Source organism: Durio zibethinus, chromosome 11 (assembly GCF_047325235.1).
Source record: "Durio zibethinus cultivar Kanyao isolate XHJ-2024 chromosome 11, ASM4732523v1, whole genome shotgun sequence".
In the NCBI taxonomy this organism is placed as follows: domain Eukaryota; kingdom Viridiplantae; phylum Streptophyta; class Magnoliopsida; order Malvales; family Malvaceae; genus Durio; species Durio zibethinus.
In genome coordinates, this window is record NC_143172.1 from 152,257 (window position 1) to 177,594 (window position 25,338).

The 25,338-nt window shown below is 35.2% G+C and overlaps 4 protein-coding genes across 5 annotated transcripts; 3 read left to right on the forward strand and 1 right to left on the reverse strand.

The window, feature by feature from the left end:
• The first annotated feature begins 9,210 nt into the window (after nt 1-9,210).
• On the forward strand, nt 9,211-11,927 carry LOC111289307 (Protein kinase superfamily protein). The gene is made up of 5 exons (XM_022880244.2): nt 9,211-9,742; nt 10,445-10,580; nt 10,749-10,885; nt 11,005-11,128; nt 11,339-11,927. Exons 1-5 carry the CDS (start codon nt 9,320-9,322, stop codon nt 11,812-11,814), a joined length of 1,296 nt encoding a protein of 431 aa, XP_022735979.2. The 5' UTR covers nt 9,211-9,319; the 3' UTR covers nt 11,815-11,927.
• Nucleotides 11,928-14,121: 2,194 nt separating this feature from the next.
• Nucleotides 14,122-16,006, forward strand: LOC111290385 (UDP-Glycosyltransferase superfamily protein). Its single transcript, XM_022881672.2, has one exon. The coding sequence runs from the start codon at nt 14,419-14,421 to the stop codon at nt 15,874-15,876; it is 1,458 nt and encodes a 485-aa protein (XP_022737407.1). The 5' UTR covers nt 14,122-14,418; the 3' UTR covers nt 15,877-16,006.
• An 827-nt stretch (nt 16,007-16,833) lies between these two features.
• LOC111289553 (RINT-1 / TIP-1 family) lies at nt 16,834-20,306 on the forward strand. 2 transcript variants are annotated; one of them, XM_022880690.2, is made up of 4 exons: nt 16,834-17,283; nt 17,386-17,487; nt 18,029-18,144; nt 18,224-20,306. In XM_022880690.2, the coding sequence occupies exons 1-4, from the start codon at nt 16,968-16,970 to the stop codon at nt 20,189-20,191; spliced, it is 2,502 nt and encodes an 833-aa protein (XP_022736425.1). In that variant the 5' UTR covers nt 16,834-16,967; the 3' UTR covers nt 20,192-20,306. The 2 variants fall into 2 exon arrangements, with proteins under 2 accessions (XP_022736425.1, XP_089623504.1); XM_089767378.1 differs by lacking the exon at nt 18,029-18,144 and having other exon boundaries at nt 16,862-17,283; nt 18,182-20,306.
• Nucleotides 20,307-20,420: 114 nt separating this feature from the next.
• On the reverse strand, nt 20,421-24,822 carry LOC111289554 (cyclin-dependent kinase C-1-like). Its single transcript, XM_022880691.2, has 12 exons — nt 24,553-24,822; nt 24,345-24,426; nt 24,161-24,251; nt 24,026-24,055; nt 23,825-23,934; nt 23,663-23,735; nt 23,447-23,567; nt 23,197-23,314; nt 22,264-22,403; nt 21,950-22,007; nt 21,306-21,376; nt 20,421-21,219 (listed from the first exon to the last, which is right to left on the reverse strand). The coding sequence occupies exons 1-12, from the start codon at nt 24,660-24,662 to the stop codon at nt 20,673-20,675; spliced, it is 1,551 nt and encodes a 516-aa protein (XP_022736426.1). The 5' UTR covers nt 24,663-24,822; the 3' UTR covers nt 20,421-20,672.
• Between the last annotated feature and the right edge of the window lie 516 nt (nt 24,823-25,338).

The window sequence follows — 25,338 nt, forward strand, 5'->3', positions numbered from 1 at the left end:
TTTTAAAATACTTCTTTTATTGAAAATATGATACTTCAATGTGAGTCAAAACTAGCCATTACTTTTCAAACAAGATTTGACAAGAAGATAAGGTTGGTTTTTTTTTTTTTTTAAAGAAAGTTTTTAATGGGTACTGATCTTTCAAAAAGCTTTGTATTGAGACCTTTTATTTTGGATAAAACCTTGGAACTCTGAAATTCATTATGAGGCCTTAAAAATGACTTTAGCTCTAAACTGCCCTTTTGGAGTTTTCACCTTAGAGCTATATTTTTTTATTAATGAAAAATTCAACAAGTATATATAAATTCAAGGATATTACTCTTCAATCCAAGTATCCACATTAATCAAAATAGGTTTTTCAGGGTGTGTAATGTAGGTCGAGGTTAAGGGTTCTGAAAGAATGAATAAATAAGCTCAAAATATATTATTTAGGGTAAGTAGGCCAAGGATCTTGAGGAGCATTCTCTGACTTTCTTCTTTTATTTTTTATTGGAACATATGATTTTAATTTCACCAATTTTATTCCACCTCATTTTTTGCCATGAATTCTCATTTTCAAGGTACATATACTTTTTTTCTTTTTTTATTTTTTTTAATTTTTGATTTTTTTTTTAATTCTAATTGAAGCTTTAGATTCTTATATTTATAGTTTCTTTGCTTTGCCCTAGAAATGCCTAACTTCATCTTTGGTTGTTCACTTTCCTAAATCTTGATATTTTAATTGAAGTTTATTCATTTTTTATCACAGACTTTCACCTTTGAGGGGCAAGTTAGACGCTTTTAATATCGAATATTTTTCTTGAAGTTAATCTTGAATGTATCCTAATTTTACCCCTTAATGTAGAAAATGATCCTTGGCTAGGGTTTATTTTGGAACAAAAAATTTAATAAGCTTAAATGGGTAGCAAATGGATAATTTTTATGTATGAGAAGGATAGAGAAAGATGGTCATTTATTATTTCAAACATGATCACTTGACTAGAATAGTAAATCATTGAATATGTCCCTTTTGTTTATTTTTTTCTCTTTATTTTATTTTATTTTTTTATGCCCCATCCTCTTTTACTCAAGGTTTTAATGACAATCAAGTCGTATATGATCGATCGCATAGTTCAAAAAGGCTCTTTGGGCTTCAAAATTTTTTATATTTTTTTTTGTAAAAAAAAAGAGAAAAGGTATAAAGATATGAAACAAATTGTCTTAGGCAAAAGGGATTTTGCTTTTTTTTCTTCATCCATGTGCCTTAAGACAGGAAACAAGGGTTACTTGAAAAGAAAAGTTTAGACATTTTCATGTCTATGGTTATAACAAAATTTGACACACATTGAATTATCAATTGAAATTTTAAAAAAGCATCTTAATGATTTATTTAAAATAAATAAATAAAATTTTAAAATTGACCTCTTTTGCTCGTTGCCCAAGAAAAGATTATCATTCATTTAAAGTACGAATCCAAACTCACATTTCTTGAAGGATTATGGTCGATGGATCAAATTATTTACGTGATTAGGGACATGAAAGCATTCAAAAAAGTGTGAAGGTGTTTGATGAGCTTTTTTCTAATAGTAATCACCATTTCCCTTAAGAATCCTTCATCTTTATTATAGAAAAAAAAAATTTTTCTCTTTTTTTTTTTTTTTTTATTTTTGAAAGTTACTTATGTAGGACTTTTATTCAAACAAATGCATAAAGAAAAAATTTCATGAAAAAGATCCAAAATATTTAATTCTTCCAAAATATGTTAAATAGCTCATAAGGACACTATGTATATGTCATCATACATAGTAAAAAGATTTAAAAAAATCATCTTATCTTGATCTTCAAAACTCAAGATCTCTCTCTTTATCTCAACTTTTCACATTTAACAATTGGATGGAGTCAACTTCCATTGTCCTATCACCTCTAGAGTCAGAATACACTTCTTAATAAGATCTTTAACCTTTTCTTTTAACTATCTGCAGCACTATCTACTATCTCGACATGGATCAAAGAAGGGTTCTTGTGAATAACTGGCTTCATCTTGACATCAAAACTCAGATATCCAGTTTTCATCAGTCCTTGCACCCTATGTTTCAAAGTGGTACAATCTTTCAAAGAATGGCTTGTGATGCCAAAATGGTATTCACATTGAGAATTTGGGTCATACCATTTGGGAAAATATGGTTTACGAGATTCAACAAGGATAAGGGCAATGTGATAGTTTCCTAGAAGCAGCAGGTATAACTCTGTGTAGGACATAAGTATTGGATCAATAGGAGCTTTTCTTTTGGTGTTGCTAGAATTTTTCTACCTTATAGTTTGTTTGCTTTGCTAAAAAGATGGTATGGTTGGTCTTAAGGTGAATTGAAAAACTCTAGGTTAAAGATTGGGTTGATAAAGTGGTGACGGGATAGCATGTTGAACAAGTGATTGTAAAATATGAGATGGTAGACATGGATTTAAGTGTGAAATTTTTGAAGGTCGCATGATATTTGGGGGCCTAATCCTAAGTGCTTGGAAAGGAAGTTGGAAGTAGTCATAAGAAGGATTTGAGTACAGGTTAGGACTCGAAATAGTTGGTGATGGTTGGTTGAAGCCAGGCGATTCTGATTTGGAAATCAAAATTTTGAGCTCAGCCATCTGCTTGGTTAGTTCACACATTCTTCTTTTGAGTTCGTCCAAACCTTGATCACTGTTCAAATCACCCAATGCTTTAACTTGCTTTGGAAGAGTGTTGAAACTAACAGGAGCCAATTGACCTTGATTTGATGGAATTAAAAGTGATAACGATTCTTGAGGAAGAACAAACTCAACTTTACCACTACCTTTAACCATTTTTATTAATTGAGCCATCTGTTGTTTCATCTCTCGAAGCTCGAGTCATAATTTCTCTTGATTTAACTCCAGAGTACTAATCTTTGCTTCCAATCGATCTTTTATTTTTGCCATTCTAATTTCTATCAAGACAGACATTTTATTCTAAGACTTAGACAAAAAATTTTAGATTATTACCCTTATTGAATGAATGTCACAAAAATAATGACACACAAAGTATGTTTATGAATACATGAATATGATGGCTAAAGAATGTCATAAAATATATACATGCCTATGACAATGGCTTTTTATATGTACAAGGACCTAAATAAAAATTTTCGTCAACCATGAATGTGTATGTAAGGAATATAGTGTTATATTATAGGGATAATGGGATATGAAATGCAATGTATGTTCTATACGACCCTATTATTCATGAATCTATATGCATGAAATGCAATGACATATTTACATAAATGGTGAGATGTATTCTTATGACTAATGCAGCATACTTGTATAGAATGCATGAACCTATCAAGTGCACGTTATATTTTTACATGAAATGATTGTGTTATGTCATCCTAATGAACTGACACTACCTTCAAATGTGTAATCAAATGGAATGTACGCACTACCTATTAAGATGCATATGGAAGGCATGTATCGTTTATCAATATGTGCATAACATAAGATGTATGCACTATCCATTGATATGGATGGGATGGAATTCTCATATTATCCTATTATGATGCGTATGGGATGGGATTAAAAATCAAACGAAAATACAAAAAATGAAACATCATTCAAAAAAAGAAAAAAAAATCTTTGTTTTTAAAGAAAAACATTTTTTTCACATGGAATACTATGACTAAAAAAAATTAATTTTTATTTAGCCAATAAATAAAGAATTTAAAAAAAAATTTTGCTTTTTGTTTATTGGATAATGCTAAAAATAATTCAAAAATATTTTATGGAAATGCAAATTTTGGATAACTACCAAAGAAAAAAAAATCTTCAAGAAAATGCTTTTCTGTTATTTCCACAAAAGGACAATACTCTATCAAAGGTTAGGCTTTACGACTCACTATATGTCAGGTTAGGATTTATGTGTTTAAAGGTTCCCAGACTATTCCTTACATCATCGTCCATTATAGACTAGTAAGGTTCTCCGATCCTCACCCATTACGGATTACTAACGGGAATGGTTCAATCTGAGTGGAAGTGTTTCACTAGCAAATACGAAGGTATCACCTCACGAGAGTATAGCTACTTCACTTCCTCCTATAAAGGATAAGAGCCGGGTCTAGAGCTCATGCATGCGGATGAATATGCAAAGTGTGTGTAAAAAGATATATTAATTAAAATAACATAAATAAATCATAAACATAAAATCAAAATAAAGTAATAACTAGCATGCAATTTATTTTATTCATTAACTTCTATATTTTTGAAAAATAAAATTAAAAAAATTAAATTAAATATCAAATAAAATCAATTAAATCCAACCATTGTCAATAGCCATAATTAAAATTTTGGCTTAACTCTCAACCAGTCCCCAGTGGAGTTGCCAAGTTGTCATAATAGTTTTGAGACTGTCAGAAGTAAAAAGTTTTAAAATCGAGAGAAATAAAAATGAGAGTTGCCACCAATCTTTTTTAGGGTGTGATTGGCCACCCAAAAGTTTATCTTTTTAACAAAACTATAAAAACAAGTTTAAAGTTTACCAAAAAGATAAATTTTGGTCTACGAAAAATCAGGTTAGGTTCGGGAGTCGATTACGTGTGGGAAAGGATTAACACCCCCACAACGCCCATAAATTGGTACCATTTAATTATGCGTTATTTTTTGTGTTGGATAAAAATGATTTTGACTTGAAATTTAATAGTAATTCCCTTCATTTGGAAAAATAAAATTTTGTTAAAGCTCTTTATTTAGGAATATCGAAAAAATCTTAAAGTTAAAAAATTATTTTAAAATTCTCTAATATCTAGGCAGAATTTAAAATAACTTTTCTTGCTTAAGATTTAATACGATAATCCTTAAAATGAAATAACAATCTTTATAGAAGATAAATGTTAGTGATCTCCAATATCTAGGTAGAGTACCAAGAATTATTTCCTTCGAAATGTTATTTTTATTTTATTTTATAATATCATAATTTTTTTTAAAAGTACTATTCTTTTTTTATTATAAAATATGTTATCATCAAATAATAAATAAAAATTAAAGAGAGAATAATGCAGATAATTATTGATGATAACATGCTAAAGTATGTATGCTAATGAATGTCATGTAAAATGAAATACAATTTAAAAGTTGAATTCTTAAGTATAATGAGACCACCTTGACTCTCCAACATCCAGACAAAGCTTAGGTGCGACTGTTTATATTTAAAAATCCAATTTACTATTATACTTTTTATTTATTAATCTTATTATTAATGCGAATAAGAACTCGTGTAAAAAAACTTAACGAAGTAAAGTTTCCTAAACACCCCATCATCTAGGCAACTTTCGGGAACAAATCATTTCAAATGAGATTCTCACACTTGTCCTTAAGATTTTCATAATGTTTTGAGTAAGGGCTTGCGTAGAAGTTTTAAAGATTAGGGTTTCAAGATTTTGAAGATTCGGATTTTAAGGTTTTGGTTTGAGGGATTTTGAATTTTGGGGGTTTTAGTTTTGGGGTTCAAATTTTTTGGATTTCAATTTTATGGTTCAGAGGGTTTAAGATTTAATTTTAAGGTTTGAAAGTTTGGGATTTCGATTTTAGAGTTTTGAAGGTTTAAGAATTAGTCTTAGGGTTTTTAAAGGGTTGGAGTTTTGATTTTAAGGTTTGAAGGGTTTTGATTTTAGGATATGGATATTTTAGGGATTTGATTTTAGGGTTTTGAGGTTTAGGGTTTGAATTTTAGGGTTTAAAGAAAACATGAACATCTATAAAAATCTTCAACATCTAGGCGGACTTTCAGAACAAGTTCGATTTTTATGATTTTTTAAAATTAATTAAAAAATTCTCATATATTTTTTTTTTATGAAAATTTATGAATAATAATTCCCCAACATCTAGGCGAAATTATTTTTAGAAATATATTTTTATTCTCTCCAATATCTAGGTAGGGAAAATAAAAAATTATTCTATTATTATTATTATTTAAGCATTTTTAATATTTGTTTAGTTATTATCTTACTTTGTTTTCATTTTATTATTATTAAAAAACAATTAAAAAATTATCCTAACAAATTTAAAAATTTATATCCTAACAAATTTAAAAATTTATCATGCATAAATATAAAAATACTCAAAATAACAAAAATAATAATATATAAAAAAATTAGAAAATTAAAAAAAAAATTACCTAAACTGGAACGATCAACGGTCCGATCAACAACGGTTCGGTTCGGTGCGCGGTTTAGTTGAGCCAGTTGAAAAGCGGTTCAGATCGATCTAGGGAGCAGTTCGATCCGGTCTGGTCAAATCGATTCAAAGTTGCTGAGGAGCCGGGTTGGCGGGTCAGGTCCGGGTCCACGCGCGGATCCTCCGCTGCCCAAAACGACGTCGTTTTGAGCTTTGCTTTCCTATATATAACTAAAGATTTTTTTTTGTTTATTCTTTTCTGTTTCAGAAAAAAAAAAAAAGAGCTCTAGGGTTCTCGCCGAACCATCGCGCTGGCCATCGCCTGGGTCACTGTCGGTAGTTTTTGATCATCGAAAAATGTAAAAATTATTCTGAAAGCCCTCTTCAACGTCCTTTTTTCAGATCTGGCTCTCGTTTCACTAGAAACAGCCCCGACATCGTAGATTGGGGCTTAAAGTTTTCTGCCTTCTTTTTTTTTTTTTGAAATGAGACTGATATATATTTTTTTGCTTTTGCAGGTAGCTCAGCACTAGATTCCTCCCTGCGGGGAGGACTGTATTTATCTTTATTTTTTTGTTTCGATTTGTGTGTTTCTATTTGGGTATTTGAGTTTTTTTTTTTTATCTGGTTTTCTGATGGGTAGGAAGTTTTGTGGGAGGTTGAGGTTTTTCTCAGTGTGGGAAGCTAGGACTTTTAAGGGTGAGGGAGAGTTAGGGTTTTCTGATGGGTAGGAATGAGAAGGGAAAAAATTGGGACTTTAAAGATTGGGTGGAGTAAGGTGGCTGCAGGGATGGCTAGGGTAGGCTGTAGGGTAGGAGCGTGGGCTGCCAGTGGTGGTTGCAGGGTATGGTGAGGGGACAAAGGTGGGTGGCCAGTGGTGTCATGCAAGGCACCACTACCATCCCAGTTCTCTTTTTTTTTTTTTTGTTTCTATTTTTTTTTGTTATTTTTTTTATTAATTATTATATTTTATAATAGTATCAAAAATATTAATAAACAAAAATTAATCTAATAAATCCGGATAAAATTTGGTGTTTACACCACTCGATCTAATAGGCGTTGGTTGTGTGCAATCATATTTGCACCTAGTAAACTCAAGCCTATTATGCCTCCGATATATCAGTCAGATACCTCAAAGATGAAAGACCAAAAAATAGGGAAAAAAAAAAAGAACAAGGTAGAACAATAAGCAACTTGGGAGGGCCATTTATCAAGTTTTTCAATTTGCAGGTAACAGGACTCTGAAGCTAGCTTTGAAACATATATGATTACATGAAGAAGCCATGGTGCAAGGAGAGAAATGATGTGTGTATATATATATCATTGTAAAATTTTAAATTTCAAGTACAAAAACATCTCTATTATTTGCTTAATTGTTAAATCCCTCTTCTTATATTTTTTCCCTACTTAACATCTCTGAGCTTCAACATAAAATCCTGTTTTCTTTTAGTTTTAATTTTCCTAGTTAATTGACGTTGAATGAGAAGCTTACATCTACTTTGGTTGGGTTAGTCAAATTGCGATCGGGTGTAAAATAATTGGATGGGCCTATGGTTGATGTGGTAGAAAAGAGTCCATATAATAATTTCTCGTATGTTTGGAAGTATAGAAGCAAATTAAGTTGTATAAATTTGATGCTAATTTTTGTGTGATCTACTAATGCACTTAATACGTCATTGCTGCAAAGGATTTGATTCATGTTACAAATTGCAGTTTCAGTTTATTGCTTGACAACCCCTCCGGCCAACTTTGTGAAAGTGAATGTTGATAGTATTAGTACTACGGCTTGTTCGAATCCCGGGAACCTGGCGTTAGGTGGTTTATGTAAACATGAAAGTGGTAAATAGTTGTTTGGTTTTCATTATAAAATTAGCTTGGATGGTTGGGGTATTGTTATCTAGGCTGAACTCTATGCCATTTATAATAGTCAAAATTTGGCCTGGGATCATGGATGCCGACGTGTGGTTGTAAAGTTGGATTCACTTCTTGCAATGCAAAAGATTTTGCAGTCAATGCAGGAGAAGGATTCAATGTATCAGACGATATCTTGCCAACAGATTTTGAAAAGAGAGTGACAGTGTAAGGTTAGGGAGTCAAATTTTTATGCGGATTATTTAGAAAATTCGGCACACTCGAAGACTTAAACTTCTAACTTTGTTTAGATTGATGTAAGATGATCTTGTAGGGGGAAACTAGTTGTACTAGTTAAGTGGTTTTAACCACTTTTTTAGAACAATATATATATATATATATATATGTTTTGGTTGTTGAAAAAATGAAATATTGGAGTAGCTGGCTGGATTAGGAAAATTAGGGATAATATTATGCGCACATCATTCTCAACTGCTCTGCTTGCCTGATATTATTTAATTTCTTCTTTTTGAAAACAAAATCAATTTGCTGTTGATCTCATCAGTACTACTACTCCTACTCCAACTCATGAACGAAATGTTTTGCCTTTAATAGAAACGATCCCAAAGAGAAATTAAAGAGGAAAAAAAAATAATTATATATTCATTTACTTATATATTGGTAAATTATTCCTTTTTAAAAAAAATTATATTGTAGCAAGACATTCTTTAATTAGGTTAACAATTAAGTACTCGGCAAAGCATCCCATTCGTTCAATATTAATCTAGACTTGATATTATGGCTAAGGGCACATATATACTTCTTGATGCTAGCTGAAAGTGTCAAATATTGTTTGTCTTTATGTAACTGATCTCACTTCATCAGCAAAAGCCTTCATTAGAAAGAAAGAAGGAAGTCTTGATCAATTGAAGTAATAATTTCTTAATGCAAGGATTAATGGGCAAATTAATATTACAACTAGTACTTGGAGTTCAGTTAACTCACAGCTTTCATATATAGAGACACAACGTAGATGATGACAAATTACCAAGCATGCACGAAGATAATGATCAAGCAAAAATAAATGGGGGGGGGGGGTCAAACAAACTGTCCCATTTAGTAGAGTAGTTGTTAGAGCAGTTGAAGAAAGAATGTGGTTGTCTAGCCTTTTATACTAGGTAGATACTTAAAGAATTATTTTAAGTACTTCTTTAGATGAAATATATGTATATGTTGTTGTGATGAGTAGCCGGTCAATCCATAATCAACACACACTATTAATCTGATCATCTCCTCTTAGGTTGTCTTGGTAACCATGACCAGTACTGACTCCTCCAAGCCTTGGAGACCATTCGCAGCAAATTGTTGTTCAGCAAATGACCAAACAATTTTGGGCAATTTCAGCCGTTGCAGGCCATCCAGGTCAGACTTATCCAAGAACATTGCTCCATTACCATCGTTTCGACGATTGTCCTATTCTGATCTTAGTCGTTCATCGTCCACGCGTATCAACGAGGATCTTGCCCAATCTTTATGGCCTGATTTGTATGATTTCCAGCTAAGCGAGCTACGGGCCATAACCCAGAATTTTTCTACCAATTTTCTGTTAGGAGAAGGTGGGTTCGGGACTGTGCATAAAGGTTACGTGGATGAGAATTTGAGGCAGGGTTTGAAGCCTCAAGCCGTTGCTGTCAAGCTTTTGGACATTGAAGGCCTCCAAGGACACCGTGAATGGCTTGTAAGCAAATATACCCTTCTCTCTCTCTCTTTTGCAGATAAAACGTTTTTCTCTTCATTCATCTATTTTGAGGTTCTCTCCCGATGACTTACATTCAGCTTCTCAAACTTGTGTATATAGCTAAGTAAATTATTTATTAAATATCGCAAAAAAGTGGTATATGTATACATAAATTTTTATTTTGTTTAATTGTACAGAATGCATGGGTTTTATCTTAATTATTATCATAAAGAAAAAATTGGTAATTAAAATGATAAATTTGATAAATGGTCCTACTTTTTTACAAATTGCTACTATATATGCTAATTATTAATTAGCAGAAAGACAACTTTTCTTACTTAATTATATCCTTTAGGTTTTACATATATAATATATAATTTATTTTTAAAGAAACTTATTCATAAAAGAAAAGCAATTAGTAAATAAATTCTGACATATAATAAGCAATTTAAATTCATTACATTAAAAATAACCAATGAATTGATATTTGATAATCAAATCAATAGCCTAATGAAAGGAAGAAAAATATATAGTTTGGGTAACTATATATACATACGCATAGCATAGGCGCTAACCTTTTCTTTTTTACCATATTCTATATAAAGAAATCCACTTTTCTATTTTTTGTATTCAAGCAATTGATTGCGAACTAGAAAAATTTTATACTGTTTATCAAAAAAAAAAATTTATATTGTTGTGCAGGCAGAAGTAATATTGTTGGGGCAGCTTCGACACCCACATTTGGTCAAATTGATTGGGTATTGCTGTGAGGACGAACAACGTCTCCTTGTATATGAGTTCATGCCCAGAGGAAGTTTGGAGAATCATTTATTCAAAAGTTATATTTTACCAATTAAACCATCCTTTAGTTTCAGACAAATTTGAATTTAAATTATCAATTATTCTCATGTTGTAAAAACTAAAAATTAAGGCCCAAATTAATAAAAATATATACGATCACGTTTTCCCTCATGTTCTTAATTTTTAAAAACTTGATATATAGCAGGGATCTCAACATCCTTGCCGTGGGGCACCAGACTGAAGATTGCCATTGGAGCAGCCAAAGGGCTTGCATTCTTGCATGGAGCTGAGAATCCTGTCATATATCGTGACTTCAAAACTTCCAATATCTTGCTTGATTCTGTGTGTAGTTCTATATTAACTCTTTCTCTTGCTTTTTTTTTTTTTTTTTGGAAACAAAACAGTACCATTTGATTTAATTGCTCTTAAATTAATTTTATGTATCAAATATTCTATATCAGGATTTTACAGCCAAATTATCGGATTTTGGACTTGCCAAGATGGGGCCTGAGGGCTCAAACACGCACGTCACAACTCGCGTTATGGGCACCTATGGTTATGCTGCACCAGAATATGTATCAACAGGTTAGGTTACAGTAATTACCATAAAAAAAAAAAAAAAGAGCAAACGCGAGGAAATTAAAGAAAAAACGCAAAATTTCCTTTCTGGAATCGATATTTGCAACGAATTTAATTATTCCAGGCAGAAATTAATTAAACGTACTACTTTCTATCCGATTCTGACGAACAGAAACTTATGATGATCCTATTGTTATGATTAATATATATATTCAGGCCACTTGACAACAAAGAGTGATGTTTACAGCTTTGGAGTAGTACTACTAGAACTGCTTACAGGAAGAAGAGCAGTGGAGAAATCGAGGTGTAAGAATGAGCAAAACCTTGTTGATTGGGCTAAACCTTACTTGAGTAGCAGTCGGAGGCTGCGCTACATTATGGATCAAAGACTTGGCGGCCAGTATTCTGTTAAAGGAGCAAAAGAAATGGCTGTTCTGGGATTGCAATGCATTAGTTTGAACTCTAAAGACAGGCCAAGGATGCCAGCCGTTATTCAAACACTTGAAGCCCTGCAACAGTACAAGGACATGGCAGTCTCCTGTGGTCAATGGCCGGTCTCCTCAAAATCCAATAAAAATGGAGTTTCTGTTTCTGCTGGTAACAAATTCAGGGCACAAGGTAGAGGTGGCGTTCAGAAAAAGTCCACTTCAGCTACTCCAAATCGGAAGGAAGGCATCATGATTCAAGTCTAAATTATTTCTACTCCTAGTATGTATATATATAAATAATGAGCAAGCTAGCTAATTTCTCTCTTTCATAATGCAACCTTTCTTTGTAAATAGTTGAACCCTTTTTTTTTTTTACATAATACCCCTCAAAAAATTTAACTAGATAATTATAATATGTAAAGTATCCTACACAATTTGGTAACATATTATTATAATTGTAAACTCGTATACATGCTAGATGATTATTTAGAAAATTAACGTGTTATTGATATTAGTTAAATTAGTACATTAATAAATGACAAAAGAAAAAAGTTACTAAATTGCTAGCTATAAGCCATGCATGTGTCACGGATCTAAGGGGGAGTCCTGAATCCCACATCGAACATAATAGGAGGGTCATTGGGGTATAAAAGGGTTCACACCATCTCCGCCTTGTGAGACGCCTTTTGTAGGACAAAACCGTGAGGCCAGGGGGGCCAGAGCGGACAATACCTCACAAGGGTGTGAACCGTGGCGGTCAGGCTGATCCGAGACGCCGGAAGGGTGAATGCCCGGGTCCCGGAGCCGCGCGGGTTCGGAGCTTGAGTCTCGACCCGTGACAAGTGGTATCAGAGCCAGCCTTAAACCGTTCGATCCACGCCGAGCACCTCGAGGGAGGTAGGCAGGGTGGCCGGCCTCCGTGACGAGGACGTAACGAGGTTGGGTGCGGGAGAATGTCACGGACCTAAGGGGGAGTCCTGAATCCCACATCGAACATAATAGGAGGGTCACTGGGGTATAAAAGGGTTCACACCATCTCCGTCTTGTGAGGCGTCTTTTGTAGGACAAAACCGTGAGGCCAGGGGGGCCAGAGCGGACAATACCTCACAAGGGTGTGAACCGTGGCAGGTAGGCTGATTCGAGACGCCGGAAGGGTGAATGCCCGGGTCCCGGAGCCGCGCGGGTTCGAAGCTTGAGTCTCGACCCGTGACACATGCCCTTTGATATATAGGTTCAAACGACATATTTTTTAGTCATTTGCAAAATGTAATCAAAGCATTGGCATAATTATATTGTTGAGGGTTATGTATTTTGGCTTGGACTAGTATTATATAGTATAATAATTCTTTTCTTGGACTTGGTAATATAATTGAAGGCCAATGTACAGTTCCAGCCGTAGATATATAGCATATAATATAGGGATGGAGTAAGGTTTAGGGTTATCAAATTTATTGGGCATAATGGAGTCAAAATTGATGCAAATCTATCTTTGTTGGGTTGGACGTCAAGCATCATAGTAAGGATGCCTTGCCGGGTTAATTAATCTTCAACCTCAAATATATATTCAGGCATTAATTAAACGATGAAAATATATGAAGAGTCAATGACTTGAACTGCCAGCACATTAGCAATTTCTCTGTGAATATTTTCAATTATGTAATTTGAATATAGGAAATTGGAACAATATTAATATTTGACTCAAATATGGTAAGTAGCAAGTGTATCCTAATTTTTATCCAAATTATCATAATTTCTCAAATTATAAAAAAAAAAAAAATGGTTGCGTATATATTTTGAAAGTAGCATAGAGTTTGAAGTTTTCAATTCATAGTATAGTTACCAGCTAATTTCTTCCAATTTCATTCATTAGTAATTAAATATGATGAATAGAAGCTCTTATAATATGATATATATATATATATATATATGTATAAGCTACTCTACTTAACAATGAAGAAAAAAGAGTTTTTAAATGAATCCACCGATCGAAACCTCTCAAGCCTCGCCTCAGCCTCAGCCTCAGCCTCAGCCTCAGCCTCAGGTTTGCCTAATTTGTCAAAAATGGACATGCGTTTACTGCGGCTTTCAAACATCCTCTTCACTTTTAGACCATGAAGTTTTAGGGCCTGTAAGTCAACCGTCAAAACTCAAAATCCCACATTCAGACGCTTGTGTTGACTCGCTGGCTTCTAAATTGAACACACACACGAAACCGAGTCCCATGAATAATACTAGTGTCAGATACAATGCACAAAAAGAGAAAAAAAAATGTTGAGTACTTTGTACTATTTCCTTTTATTTATAAACAATGGATCTTTACATGAAATTATAATTAAAAAAAAAAAAAAAAAGTTAACGACAAAGCTTGAAGTGCATATATATATAGAAAAGGCAAAAGAAAACTGTTGCGTTGGCCCGCTTTTTTCTGAGCACCACCGGTGCCAAAAATAAACATATATGTATTTAAAATTTTAATAGGAAATAAAATTAATTTTTTATTGGAGTAATTGAATAAATTATCATCATGATCTGCCTTTTCCTCGTTAGAGGGGGCGTGAGAAACGCACTAAAAATTTAGAAAAGATGAACTCCAAAAGCCAATGCACTTGCTTAAGTGCGTGCTCTGCCCACCCCACTTTCCTTCCTCCCTACACCTAACTTTGCGTTTTATATTTTGCATTTTGCAGCATACCTCAACTCAGCTAGAATACAGTCTGTATATGAATAAATGAATGAACTCAAACAACCAATAAACAAAACCCATTCTTTCCATGATAACATTCTTATATTTTATACTAGCAAACCCAAAATCTACATGCCATTCATTCCATTCTTTCTTTCTTTCTCTTTTCGTTTAAAGTAAAGAAAATGGCCTTTAACAGCAAACCCAAGAAGCCCCATCTGATCTCGATGCATTCCAATCTGTACACCACTCTTTTGTTCATAATTGTCTTCACCGTTCCTCTTTTGTTTCTCCTCCACGCCTCTACTTCCTCCCTCTGCACCCCTCATCCCTCAAGCAACGACAACTCTTGGTCCGGTGACCTTCGAAACTCCCTATTTGCTTGGAATCGCCTTCCTTTCATCCCCATTCAACCCCCACCTGTCACACTCAAAATCGCTGTTTTTTCCCGAAAATGGCCCATTGGCACCACCCCTGGCGGCATGGAACGCCATGCCTACACCTTGCACACCGCTTTAGCTCGCCGTGGCCACCAAGTTCATGTATTTACATCCCCTGTCAATGATTTCAACGATCACCCTGATACCCCAACATCTTCTAACTCCCCAAGAATTCACTGCCATGAAGGTGAAGCTGGTAAGTGGCGATACAACAAGGCTTGGGAGCTCTTTGATGAAGAGAACCAGCGTCGACCATTCGACGTTATCCATTCCGAAAGTGTGGCTCTTCCTCATTGGTTGGCTCGCAATCTTAAGAATCTTGCTGTTTCATGGCACGGTATAGCCCTCGAAAGCTTACAATCAAGTATTTACCAAGATTTAACTCGTAAGCCCAATGAACCCATATCGCCTTCTTTCAACATTAGTTTATATGGGGTGGTCCCAAAAGTGCTTAGCGAAATAAGATTCTTCCATAGCTACGCTCATCATGTTGCAATCAGTGATAGTTGCGGGGAGATGTTGAGGGATGTGTATCAGATCCCACGGAGAAGAGTCCATGTCATCCTCAACGGTGTTGATGAAAATGATTTTCGAAATGACTTATCCCTAGGTCTTGACTTCAGGTCTAAGATTGGAGTCCCCATAAATGGTAGTTTGGTGCTTGGTGTGGCAGGAAGACTGGTGAAGGATAAAGGTCATCCTTTACTATACGAAGCCTTCTCCAAGCTCGTAAGAAAGCACCCAGATGTCTATTTGATCGTGGCGGGGTCTGGCCCATGGGAGCAACGATACAAGGAATTAGGCCCTCGCGTACTTGTTTTGGGCTCCATGAGTCCATCCCAACTCAAGCCATTTTATAATGCTATTGATATTTTTGTGAATCCAACGCTGAGGCCTCAAGGGTTAGATCTCACTCTGATGGAAGCAATGATGAGCGGAAAACCGGTTATGGCGTCGAGGTTCCCGAGCATCAAAAGCAGTGTTGTTGTTAATGATGAGTTGGGTTTCATGTTTTCTCCCAACGTGGACTCGTTGTTGGAGGCTTTAGAGGAGGTGGTGAGAGAAGGCCCAAAGAGGCTAGCGCAAAGGGGAAAGGCATGTCAGAAGTATGCAGCTTCTATGTTTACGGCAAGCAAGATGGCACTGGCATATGAGAGATTGTTTCTTTGTATAAAAAACGACACTTTTTGTGTCTATCCTTAATTCCTTAGGCAGGCTATACTTCTTTTTTAGAACTAGTACAGTTGCATTTTACTTTCCATGTAAAAGATTTTGGACAATACAAGAGCTGGATTGATTTGAGGAACAATAGTACAATGTATGTTTTCGACTCAACGAGTATGTTATGTTGGCAGTTCAATAGACTCTGAGCCCAATGACTGACATATGGGGAAGTAAGCAAATAGCCCAAAGTTTGGACTTTTTTTTTAGAAAAGCCCATACACATCTTTGAGCTCAAATATGGAATGATCCGGTTCAATTGTACTTTGTTTTTCCTTTTAGACACTTCCTGAACATGATTACTACCATGAAAATGAAAATTAGTATTGAACAATAATCTTAACACAGGAATATCATATAAGTCCATAGGATTAAACAAAAATTATTTGATTTTGTTAAGGAGATCTTCTTCGCTTTTTTTTTTTTTTTTGGAAAATAAGAAGTCTCATTCCACCGAAGGACGTAAGGAAGCTACATAATTAGCCATAATTGGTTGCAGTGGCGAGAGTTCGTTTTCTAGTTCGCCATTATCACATGTTATGTTCTTTATGGTTAATCTTTGTCCTTCAAAATCTTACCTTTAAACAAAATTGTGGTACTACATTTCAAATTTTGTTTACTTTTAATTTATGATTTGCTTCTTTTTTTTTTTAGTTTAAAATGTTAAGACAGATTGAAATCAAAATGTCAAGCAAACGTAATCTTTTGAAGTTAGATAGGAATAGGATTTTTAGATTATTTTTTGCCTGTCTTTTTTATATGGAACATCGAAATTACAATCTCTTTTTTTTTTTTAAAAAAAAAAAAGGAGATTCATAATTATTTTTACTTGATTATTAGTTTACCAATATCAATTCTTTCTTTCAAAAAATAAAATAAAATAAAGCAACATCATTCTTGAAAAACTTTATATCAAACTGAAAGTACCAAATTATTTAAACTTTATACAGCAAATTACGAGGGATATAAAAGAAGAAAACCCAAAAAAAAAAAAAAAAAGATTTGGGCCCAGAGATGTGGAAGTGGAACCCGGGTTGTATTTTTTGTATTTGAGAGAAGAAAATTTCAATTGAATGAGAATAGAGAGAGTAATGGAAGAATGGCATCACCAAAAACTAATTCTGCCGAAAGTGGGAAAGCTATGGCGGCAGCAGTCAGAGTATCTGGACCAACATTTCAAGACCCCAAACGATGTGTCTCCATCTTCTACTCCTTGTTCTTGTCTGTTGTCGGAATTGACCAAACACTGTTCTGATTTGGACACTTGTCTGCTACACCTGCGCACCATTCTCATCGAACGCGCCCTTTCATGGATCTCTCGTTCATTTCACGCCAAAGCTTCCCTCGCCAATCTCAATCTCAATCTCACCCTCTATGCTTCCTCTCCCGGTTAGCACTCTGCATTATATGTTGTTTTATTTCGCTTTTATTTTTCCACCATTAACTCTTTCTTTCTTTTTTTATTGTTATTTTGCATATTTGGGTCTGCAGATGGGACTGCTTCCCAGAGAATGCAGCAGAGGATTTTGGGTGAAGAACTGCAGCAGCTCGTGCTTCAATTGCAACGAATTCACAGCGTCCGCCAATATCTTGGTCAGCAAATTTTTAGCCCTTATCGCTATAATTCCAACTTCCGAGCAGATAATTTAATGCTTAGTTATTCTTCTTCTTAATTACCTACATTATACTGGGTTTCATTCTTCATTACCATAAAACACTTGTTGTTGGATTTTATGGCCGTGTATATGTATATATATGCAAGTTTCTTCAATGGCATACTTGTCAAGAGTCAAGACAGCAATAGCCTATTAGCGTCTGTCTGCCTTCAACTTGAAAAGGAAAAGCCTGCTGTCTATGACAGTTACTGAATGCAGCTTTGGACTAAGAAAGCTCAGCTAATGATAATACCTATAATTTATTGCCTAAGTGGCCTTATTGCTGGATGCTGTTAAAGAACATATTCTTCTATTATTAGAACGAGAGCACATAAATTTAAACTCTTAAGGTGTGATCCTTCCTCTGCTTTTAAATATGTTTTTGTGTCTTTCTTTGTTCTTAAGTGCGATTCTTTTCCTAATATTATACATACTATGCCACTAGGCCATAAGCTTAGCTAGTCTTTTCGAAATAACAGAAACAGCTCTTTGCTTAGAAGCTTTGGTAGGAGACCTTGAAGATGCAGTTTTCTGTTCTGGGAATCACTGTACAGGGAATATGTTCACAAAGCTTTCAACTACACTGACTTCACAAGTAATTACTCTGATCCTGTTTTTCCCTATTATTTCAGAATGTATCTCTACCATTATATCCAGACACTCATGCCCTGCAGGACTTTGGACAAAAGCAAGAAAGATTGCTGCGGGCCATAAAAGCCATTAACGATATTGAGGAGATAATTGTTAATGTTGAGAAATCCCAACAACAATGGCATCAACTTCTACAATCAGTAGATCATAGAGTAGATAAAATTTTGTCTGTAATTCGACCAGAAGCTCTTGCAGAACACCGTGCTCTTCTTGCTTCTTTAGGGTGGCCTCCTAAACTTCTAACATCAAAAGTCGAAAGTGGAGCGGTCGCTGAGCTCCCAAACCCACTAGTTCTTATTCATGGAGATGAAAAGAAGTCTTATGCTCAAAGTTTTCAAGTTCTTTGTGCTTTGCAGCAACTGCAGACACGTAGAGAAGTACGAAAGATCACTACTTTAGATCAAAAGGAGTATGGCATACGACTTTGGGCTATTGATGAACTGGTGTCTCCACTTGCAGAAAGAATGGAATATCACTTCTTGAAATGGGCTGAGCAGCCTGAGTTTATATTTGCTCTTGCATATAGAGTTACTAGGGGCTTTATGGTGGGGGTAACTGATATTTTGCAGCCTTTGATTGATGCAGCCAGATTATTGGGCTATAGTGCTAACGAAGCTTGGGTTTCTGCAATGGTCCATATGCTTTCTGGGTTCTTAACAGAAAATGTTTTTCCTGCCTTGGCTGAAAGGTATAAGGAGAAAGACATGAAATTAGAAGTTATCTCATTGTGGCTTCATCTGGTTGACCTTATTGTTGGTTTTGATAAACGGATGCAGTCACTAGTAAGATCTGAGACTTGTCTCTTCTTGCCAGATGCTCAAAGGTATGATGGGCTTTCAAGAGGGATATCAGTATTAAAAATATTTTGTGATAGACCAGATTGGCTAAAGATTTGGGCAAAGATGGAGCTCAAGGATGGCTGGAAGAAACTAAAAGCAGTACTGAAGGATGCAAAAGCTTGGCAAGTTGATGACACACATAGAATTGACTTTAATGTTAGTAAAGCATGTGAAACTTTTCTGCTCTCTTCCAGAGAGGACCATAAAGCTCCACTGGTTGCAGAATCTGCACTTAAAATTGCGCAAGAAATGATTGATCGATCCCAAACTTTGCCAACTGTTTTGGCACGTGTCCAATTTGTTACATCAACTGTAGCCAGATTCTTCTGGCATTTTTCTAACGTATTGCTTCTTCATTGCAAGAATGCTGAATTATCTGCTGAAAATTCTGATGATAGTGCCTCGGTTAGAGCATGTGAATCAATCAATGCTGCCAGATATGTTGAGTCTAAGCTGCAAGAATGGAGTGATGATGTAAGGTTTTTCGAGATGAAGATTACTGAAAAAGATTCTAACATCCTGGAAAAAGGCAAAGGTTTCGATGATGGTTGCTTCTTTGTAGAGGAAATAAAACGCTTGTCTGAGCTAGAGACTAACTGGCTTATGGAAATCATTGCTTTTCTTCTTCGTCAGTTTGAAAATCAAACTTGGGGATACAACCATAATGAGGATTACATTGATGAAGATCAGAATATGAGTCCAAATAGAGATTCAGCGGCTACCGAGTTGGCTGCTTCCAATGCTTTTATTGAAGCGTTGCATACTTTGAGGAATCAGCTTTACGTTCTTAAGATAAACCTCAATCCAAAAGACTTCTTGGACTTGTGGCGAAGTGTGGCAGAAGGGCTGGACCATTTTATTTCTGGTAGCATTTTTGCAAGTGATGCTCAGTTTTCGAGGAAGCAAACTAATCAATTTGGAACTGACATGCGAGCGTTGTTCCTTGTGTTCCAACCATTTTGTGCTCGTCCTGAAGCATTTTTCCCTTGTATTAGAGACATTCTTAAGCTGTTAACAATGAGCAAGGAAGGGGCAAAGCAGTTACTGGTAGCTTCATCAAGCAAGAAAAGTGAAAAGAGAATGCAGTTTTATGGAAGTTGCCACTTATCTTCTGATCAAGTTAATAAAGTTTTGAGGAATATGAAGTTATAAGCTTTCTTCGAATGGATATATAGAAGATAGAAATTGCCTTTTCTTTTTCACCACCGCTCATTCTAAGTGTGTTGTTTTGTCCATTATTAAGAAGCCCTGAACCGTTTCGATTGGATATACGAAGTTATTATCCGTGCAAAAGGCCCTAAGCACGACCATAGACCACAGGAAACTTTTTTTTTTGGTAGGTGTAATGTCTATTCTCTGGAGCACTTCGTTCATGCATATATGCATGTATAAGATCTAAATCAATTTTATAAAAGCAGAGAGTGAAAGGGGAGCCAAACTAGTCTGTCACGTCTACACTCTTCCGAGGCAAAGTCTTATATTCATCAACTCCAACTAATCAGAGGACAAAACTAGACAATTCACCTTTTTTTTTTCTTTTATCGCAATAACCTAAAAGACACAAGATAAAGCTTCTTCTATTATTATCATTACATTACATTACATTATACGTGCCAACCGTATAACGACAACCTCACTGCTGCCAACCGTATTGTTGATTGCGGTTTCCACCCATCATATTAGAGCCACGTCCAGCGCCGGAACTACCATAAGGGCCACCTTGAGAGTAATTGGGAGCTCCAACTCCATAACCACTACCCCCACCACCCCTTGGACCAGCGCCGGGCAAACCACTTGAGCCATATGGTGGGCCCCGTCCTTGAGGTGGATAAGGCCCACTGCTATAACCTCCACCGCCACCTTGACCACCACGATTTGGGTGATTGTATCCCCCACTGCTTCCATTAGGGGGGTACCTACCTGGCCCACCTGCAGGTCCACGAGGTTTCCCATAATGGTGGCTAGGCCCTGCAGTAACTGGGGGTTGAGTACCATGCAAAGGTGGGTTAGGTCCAGGCCTCATTTGGGCGTGTGCTTGCCCAGACTGCTGAATAGGCGGAAGGCGCGAGTGAGGTTGTGGATGCTGTAGTTTCTGTCGCTTAGCATTTTCTTCGTGTTGTCGCTGTTGCTGCCGCTTTTTCTTGGTTTGGAACTCATGTGATGATTCATATTTAGGCAAGCTAAACCAAAGAAAACATAGATAATTAATGAACATCAAGAAACCAATAGTACCAGAAAGGGGAAATCCAAGCAAAAGAAAATAAACCTCCTTGGATCGCAAGGTAATGGGTCTGTCCAGAAATACTCAGCATCAAGTGCATCCTTGGCAGATATTCTCTATGTTTTAAACAAAGAGAACAGAATGGCGAATACCTTATTAGAATATAACCAAAATAAAAATCTTTCCTTTTTTTTTTTTTTTGAAAACAAAGTCCAAGTTTGCAAACAATAACAATGTTATCACATGCATAAGTGCTTAAGCTTTCCTTAATCACAATTACCAAGGTTCAATAAATTTTCTTGGAAAAAGATAGCCAAATTGCTATTTTTCAGACTGCTAATAAATACAGCAAAAAATTCCACATTTGGAAGTTTGAACAAACAGAAGAATATAAAATTGGCTTAATTTCTCGTTTGATGGTGCAACTTCACTTTGATAGGACGTTTGAAAGAAAAATATATATAGAAACCTACAGAAGTTCTTTGTTTAATCCATTTAACCAATCATTTTGATCCAAAAGGCTGCACATTTTAAAATGAATCCCGAGAGAAAACAATTCCCTTGAGATTAAGTAAACACTCAACAGTCACATGATCTAAATTGAAGGATTGCCTAACGCAGAGGAAAGAATCCTGTGGCTTTTGTAAAGCATAAATGAATACAAAGAAGACAAATATATCAAATGTTACCTGAGATGGATCAAGCATCAACATCCTCTCCAACAATTCCAAAGCATGTCGGTCAAAACTATTGCATATAGACAAATGTCAGAGATGAGATATAGACTTATTAAACTATAACTACATGTTGAAGTTTAAAATATCACATATATAGCATAAATAGACCAACGTCTCTAACTAAAGTGTTTAGGCACATGACCCTTAGGAGGGTAGGAGACCCCACTGGTCCAGGATTGATTCCCAGATCCAGTCTATCAGCATTATGACTCTCAAATATCCCCCTAGGGGGAAAAAGTACTATATGACAGCATAAGTGAACTTACTGCCTAAAAACTTCTCGGAGACGTCTCTTCATCGGCCTTGTTGGCTTGAAGTTGTTATACCAAGGAATCTTAGAAACCCCAGGCCAGTTGACTTCATCCGGCGCTCCACACAGCTCGAATATCTTATTTAATTGTTCAGGCTGCAATAATTACAAGTATAGCATTTCATACTGGTGTCTTGCAAGCAATTACCAGATTAAAGGCCCATGAAATAGGAAAGAAAATACCTGTTCAATATGCAAATAAGCGAGCTTACATGTGTTCACACATGATTTGTCTCGGCAGCATGTGTGTGTGTGTGTGTCTATGATTATATTTTCACACAAGGTTTAACTTTAACCAGTACTGATATGGTATAATTTCAAACTTGAAAACTTCAACAAACCGTTGATAAGGCTATACAAATAAAACGGTAATTCCCTCCTACCAAACAAATTTCTATGATGGATACAAAAACTATCATGTTATCATATTCTAGCAAAGGGAACATTAAAAGGCAAATTTGAATCCTTGTTTGCATGCTGCTATACAGAAATGGATACATGCAGCCAAATCAGAAATGTCAATAAGCAAAACAACAGAAGGTTGACATGTGGATAAATAGGAGAAAAGAGATAATATCAATGCCCAAATTTATTCTTTAAAGTTTCCTTTCCACGAGCTTCTTCTTGTTTTCATCAAAATGCTATTAAGTTCTGAAATTGATTGTTAAGAACTTGAGTAATTTATCTCAGCAAGCTGTAACGACTAAATCCAAAATGACCAGAAAACTTTACATGTATGGAAGAAGATATCAGCTATCAATTACCAACAGGATTCTACTACATGGATAAAATATTCTAGGGACATTTGACTTATAAGACATCACAACCTTCAATTATGGCTTATCTTTCCATAAAGTTCAATCATTTAATTGAATATAAAGCAACTAACCTCATCTTTTCCAGGAAAAATCGGTTTTCCATGCAGAAGCTCAGCAAAGATGCAACCAACAGACCACATATCAACAGCTGGACCATACTTTGTTGCTCCAAGAAGCAGCTCTGGAGGTCTGTGAAAATGACAAAAAACAAGAAGTAAATGCTGCACTAGTTAAAAATTATGATTGCATTCTCATGTTTCTCTTTAAATATGTTCCTAGGAGGTTAGCATACAGTTCAACAAGGGGAGTAAAAACACATACCTGTACCATAAAGTAATAACACGATTTGTAAGATTTGCATTGTGATCATTTGAGAATGAGCGGGCAAGCCCAAAATCTGCAAGCTTGAGGTTACCCTCATTGTCTATAAGAAGATTGGAGCCTGCAGAAAAGAGCACGCACAGCCTTACTTTGAATATCATAGTCGGGCAAAATCATTATATTAAACATGGGAATAGCTGGTATGTAGGTAAGAACCTTTGATGTCACGGTGAAGTACTTGATTTACATGACAATAGTGAAGCCCGGTAAGAAGTTGCCTCATGTAGCACTGGAAGAAAAGGTAGGATAATTAGAAGAATAAAACTTTTGAAGATTGAATGCAGAGTTTTTTCTTATTTGCCCATAAAAATGGGATACCTTAATTTGGGGAACTGAAAATCTCATCCCAGGTCGATCAGCAAGGCCAGTTAAATCATGGTCCATGTATTCAAAAACCATGTAAATTCCACCTTTATATTTATTACCATCTGCAATGCAAGAAAGGGAAAACGTTAAAACAGCAGCAAAGGTTAAGCGTGAGGTGATAACACAGTTACTAAGAATTGGAACAACCGTTACCTGGTCTCCCCTGCTCGTCCTTCTCAGGACCTACAGACAGAAATATAGAGGAAATGTGAAAGGAGAAAATTTAAAAGTATGATTGCAATAAATAAATGGATTACAAGCAGTAGGTGCAATTGCAATTGTATTTACCCGGAGAAGTAACAATCTCTTTGAGCTTAATTACATTCTCATGGTGCAGCTTCTTCAGAATTTTAATTTCACGAATTGCAGTGATGGGAAACTGCACAAGTTTTTTGAGAAAGAACGAATCTTTTACTTTTTTTTTTTATAAAAAGAAAAAGAAAAACTTGAAAAGATAGAGGCGAGAACATACTCCTTCTCTCTCATTGTCCATGCGAATTTTCTTCAAAGCAACAATTTCTCCGGTCTTTATTTCCCTGGCCATGTAAACTTGACTACAAAAACATAAAGTGCTTGAATTAAATTAAAGTAAATTAAGGTAAAGAGCAATGGCAACCCCACAAAAAAAAAAAAAAAACCCTAAATTGAAAATAAATAAGAGGAAAGAAAGGAGAACGGACCCGTAGGTACCCTCGCCAATCTGCTCGAGTTTTTCGAAACAATCGACGCTTCTTGATCCCCAACAAGGTGACTCGTTCAGGTTAAGCTGCCCTGCCCCGGCTATCGCCATCTGATTATTTTCTTTTGATTATTGATTATCAATTGGCGGCCACCTAAAGAAACTAACTTACAATCCCACCAAAGACCAAATTCCGACTGCGCCACCAGTGCCACCGCCAGAACCAGGAATAAAAACTTGGCACTAATAGAGGATATCAATTTTCTTTCATGCCATTGCCAATTCCCTATTATCTAATTGCAATTGCGCATTTCGGTTTTTTTTTTTTTTTTTTTTTTGTATAATTTATAATTTAATACCCAACCCCGCCCCCAAGGCCCAAAACAGAAGCCCTGAAACAAACTATAGGGAAAATAGAATTCTATGCAATTACCAAATTGACCCTTTGATATCTTAAATGATCTTTTACGTTCCTCATTTCCTTTACTTTAAATTTTCTACTACTACTACAAAATAAGAACATTTCTTTTAAGTATTCTCAAAATGTTACGGTATCCTAATGTAATATATTTCTTTTTGAATGAAATATTAATGTAACATTCGTTATAAGATAAAAAATATTACTAATAATAAAAATAATGTTTATATTAAACTAGTATATAATAATAATTATATAATAATAATAATAATAATAAAGATAATAATCTTATAATTTTCTAATAAATAAATAATCTTTATTAATTGTGATCATATATATTAATTAAAAAGTTTGTACTGCTGTACATGT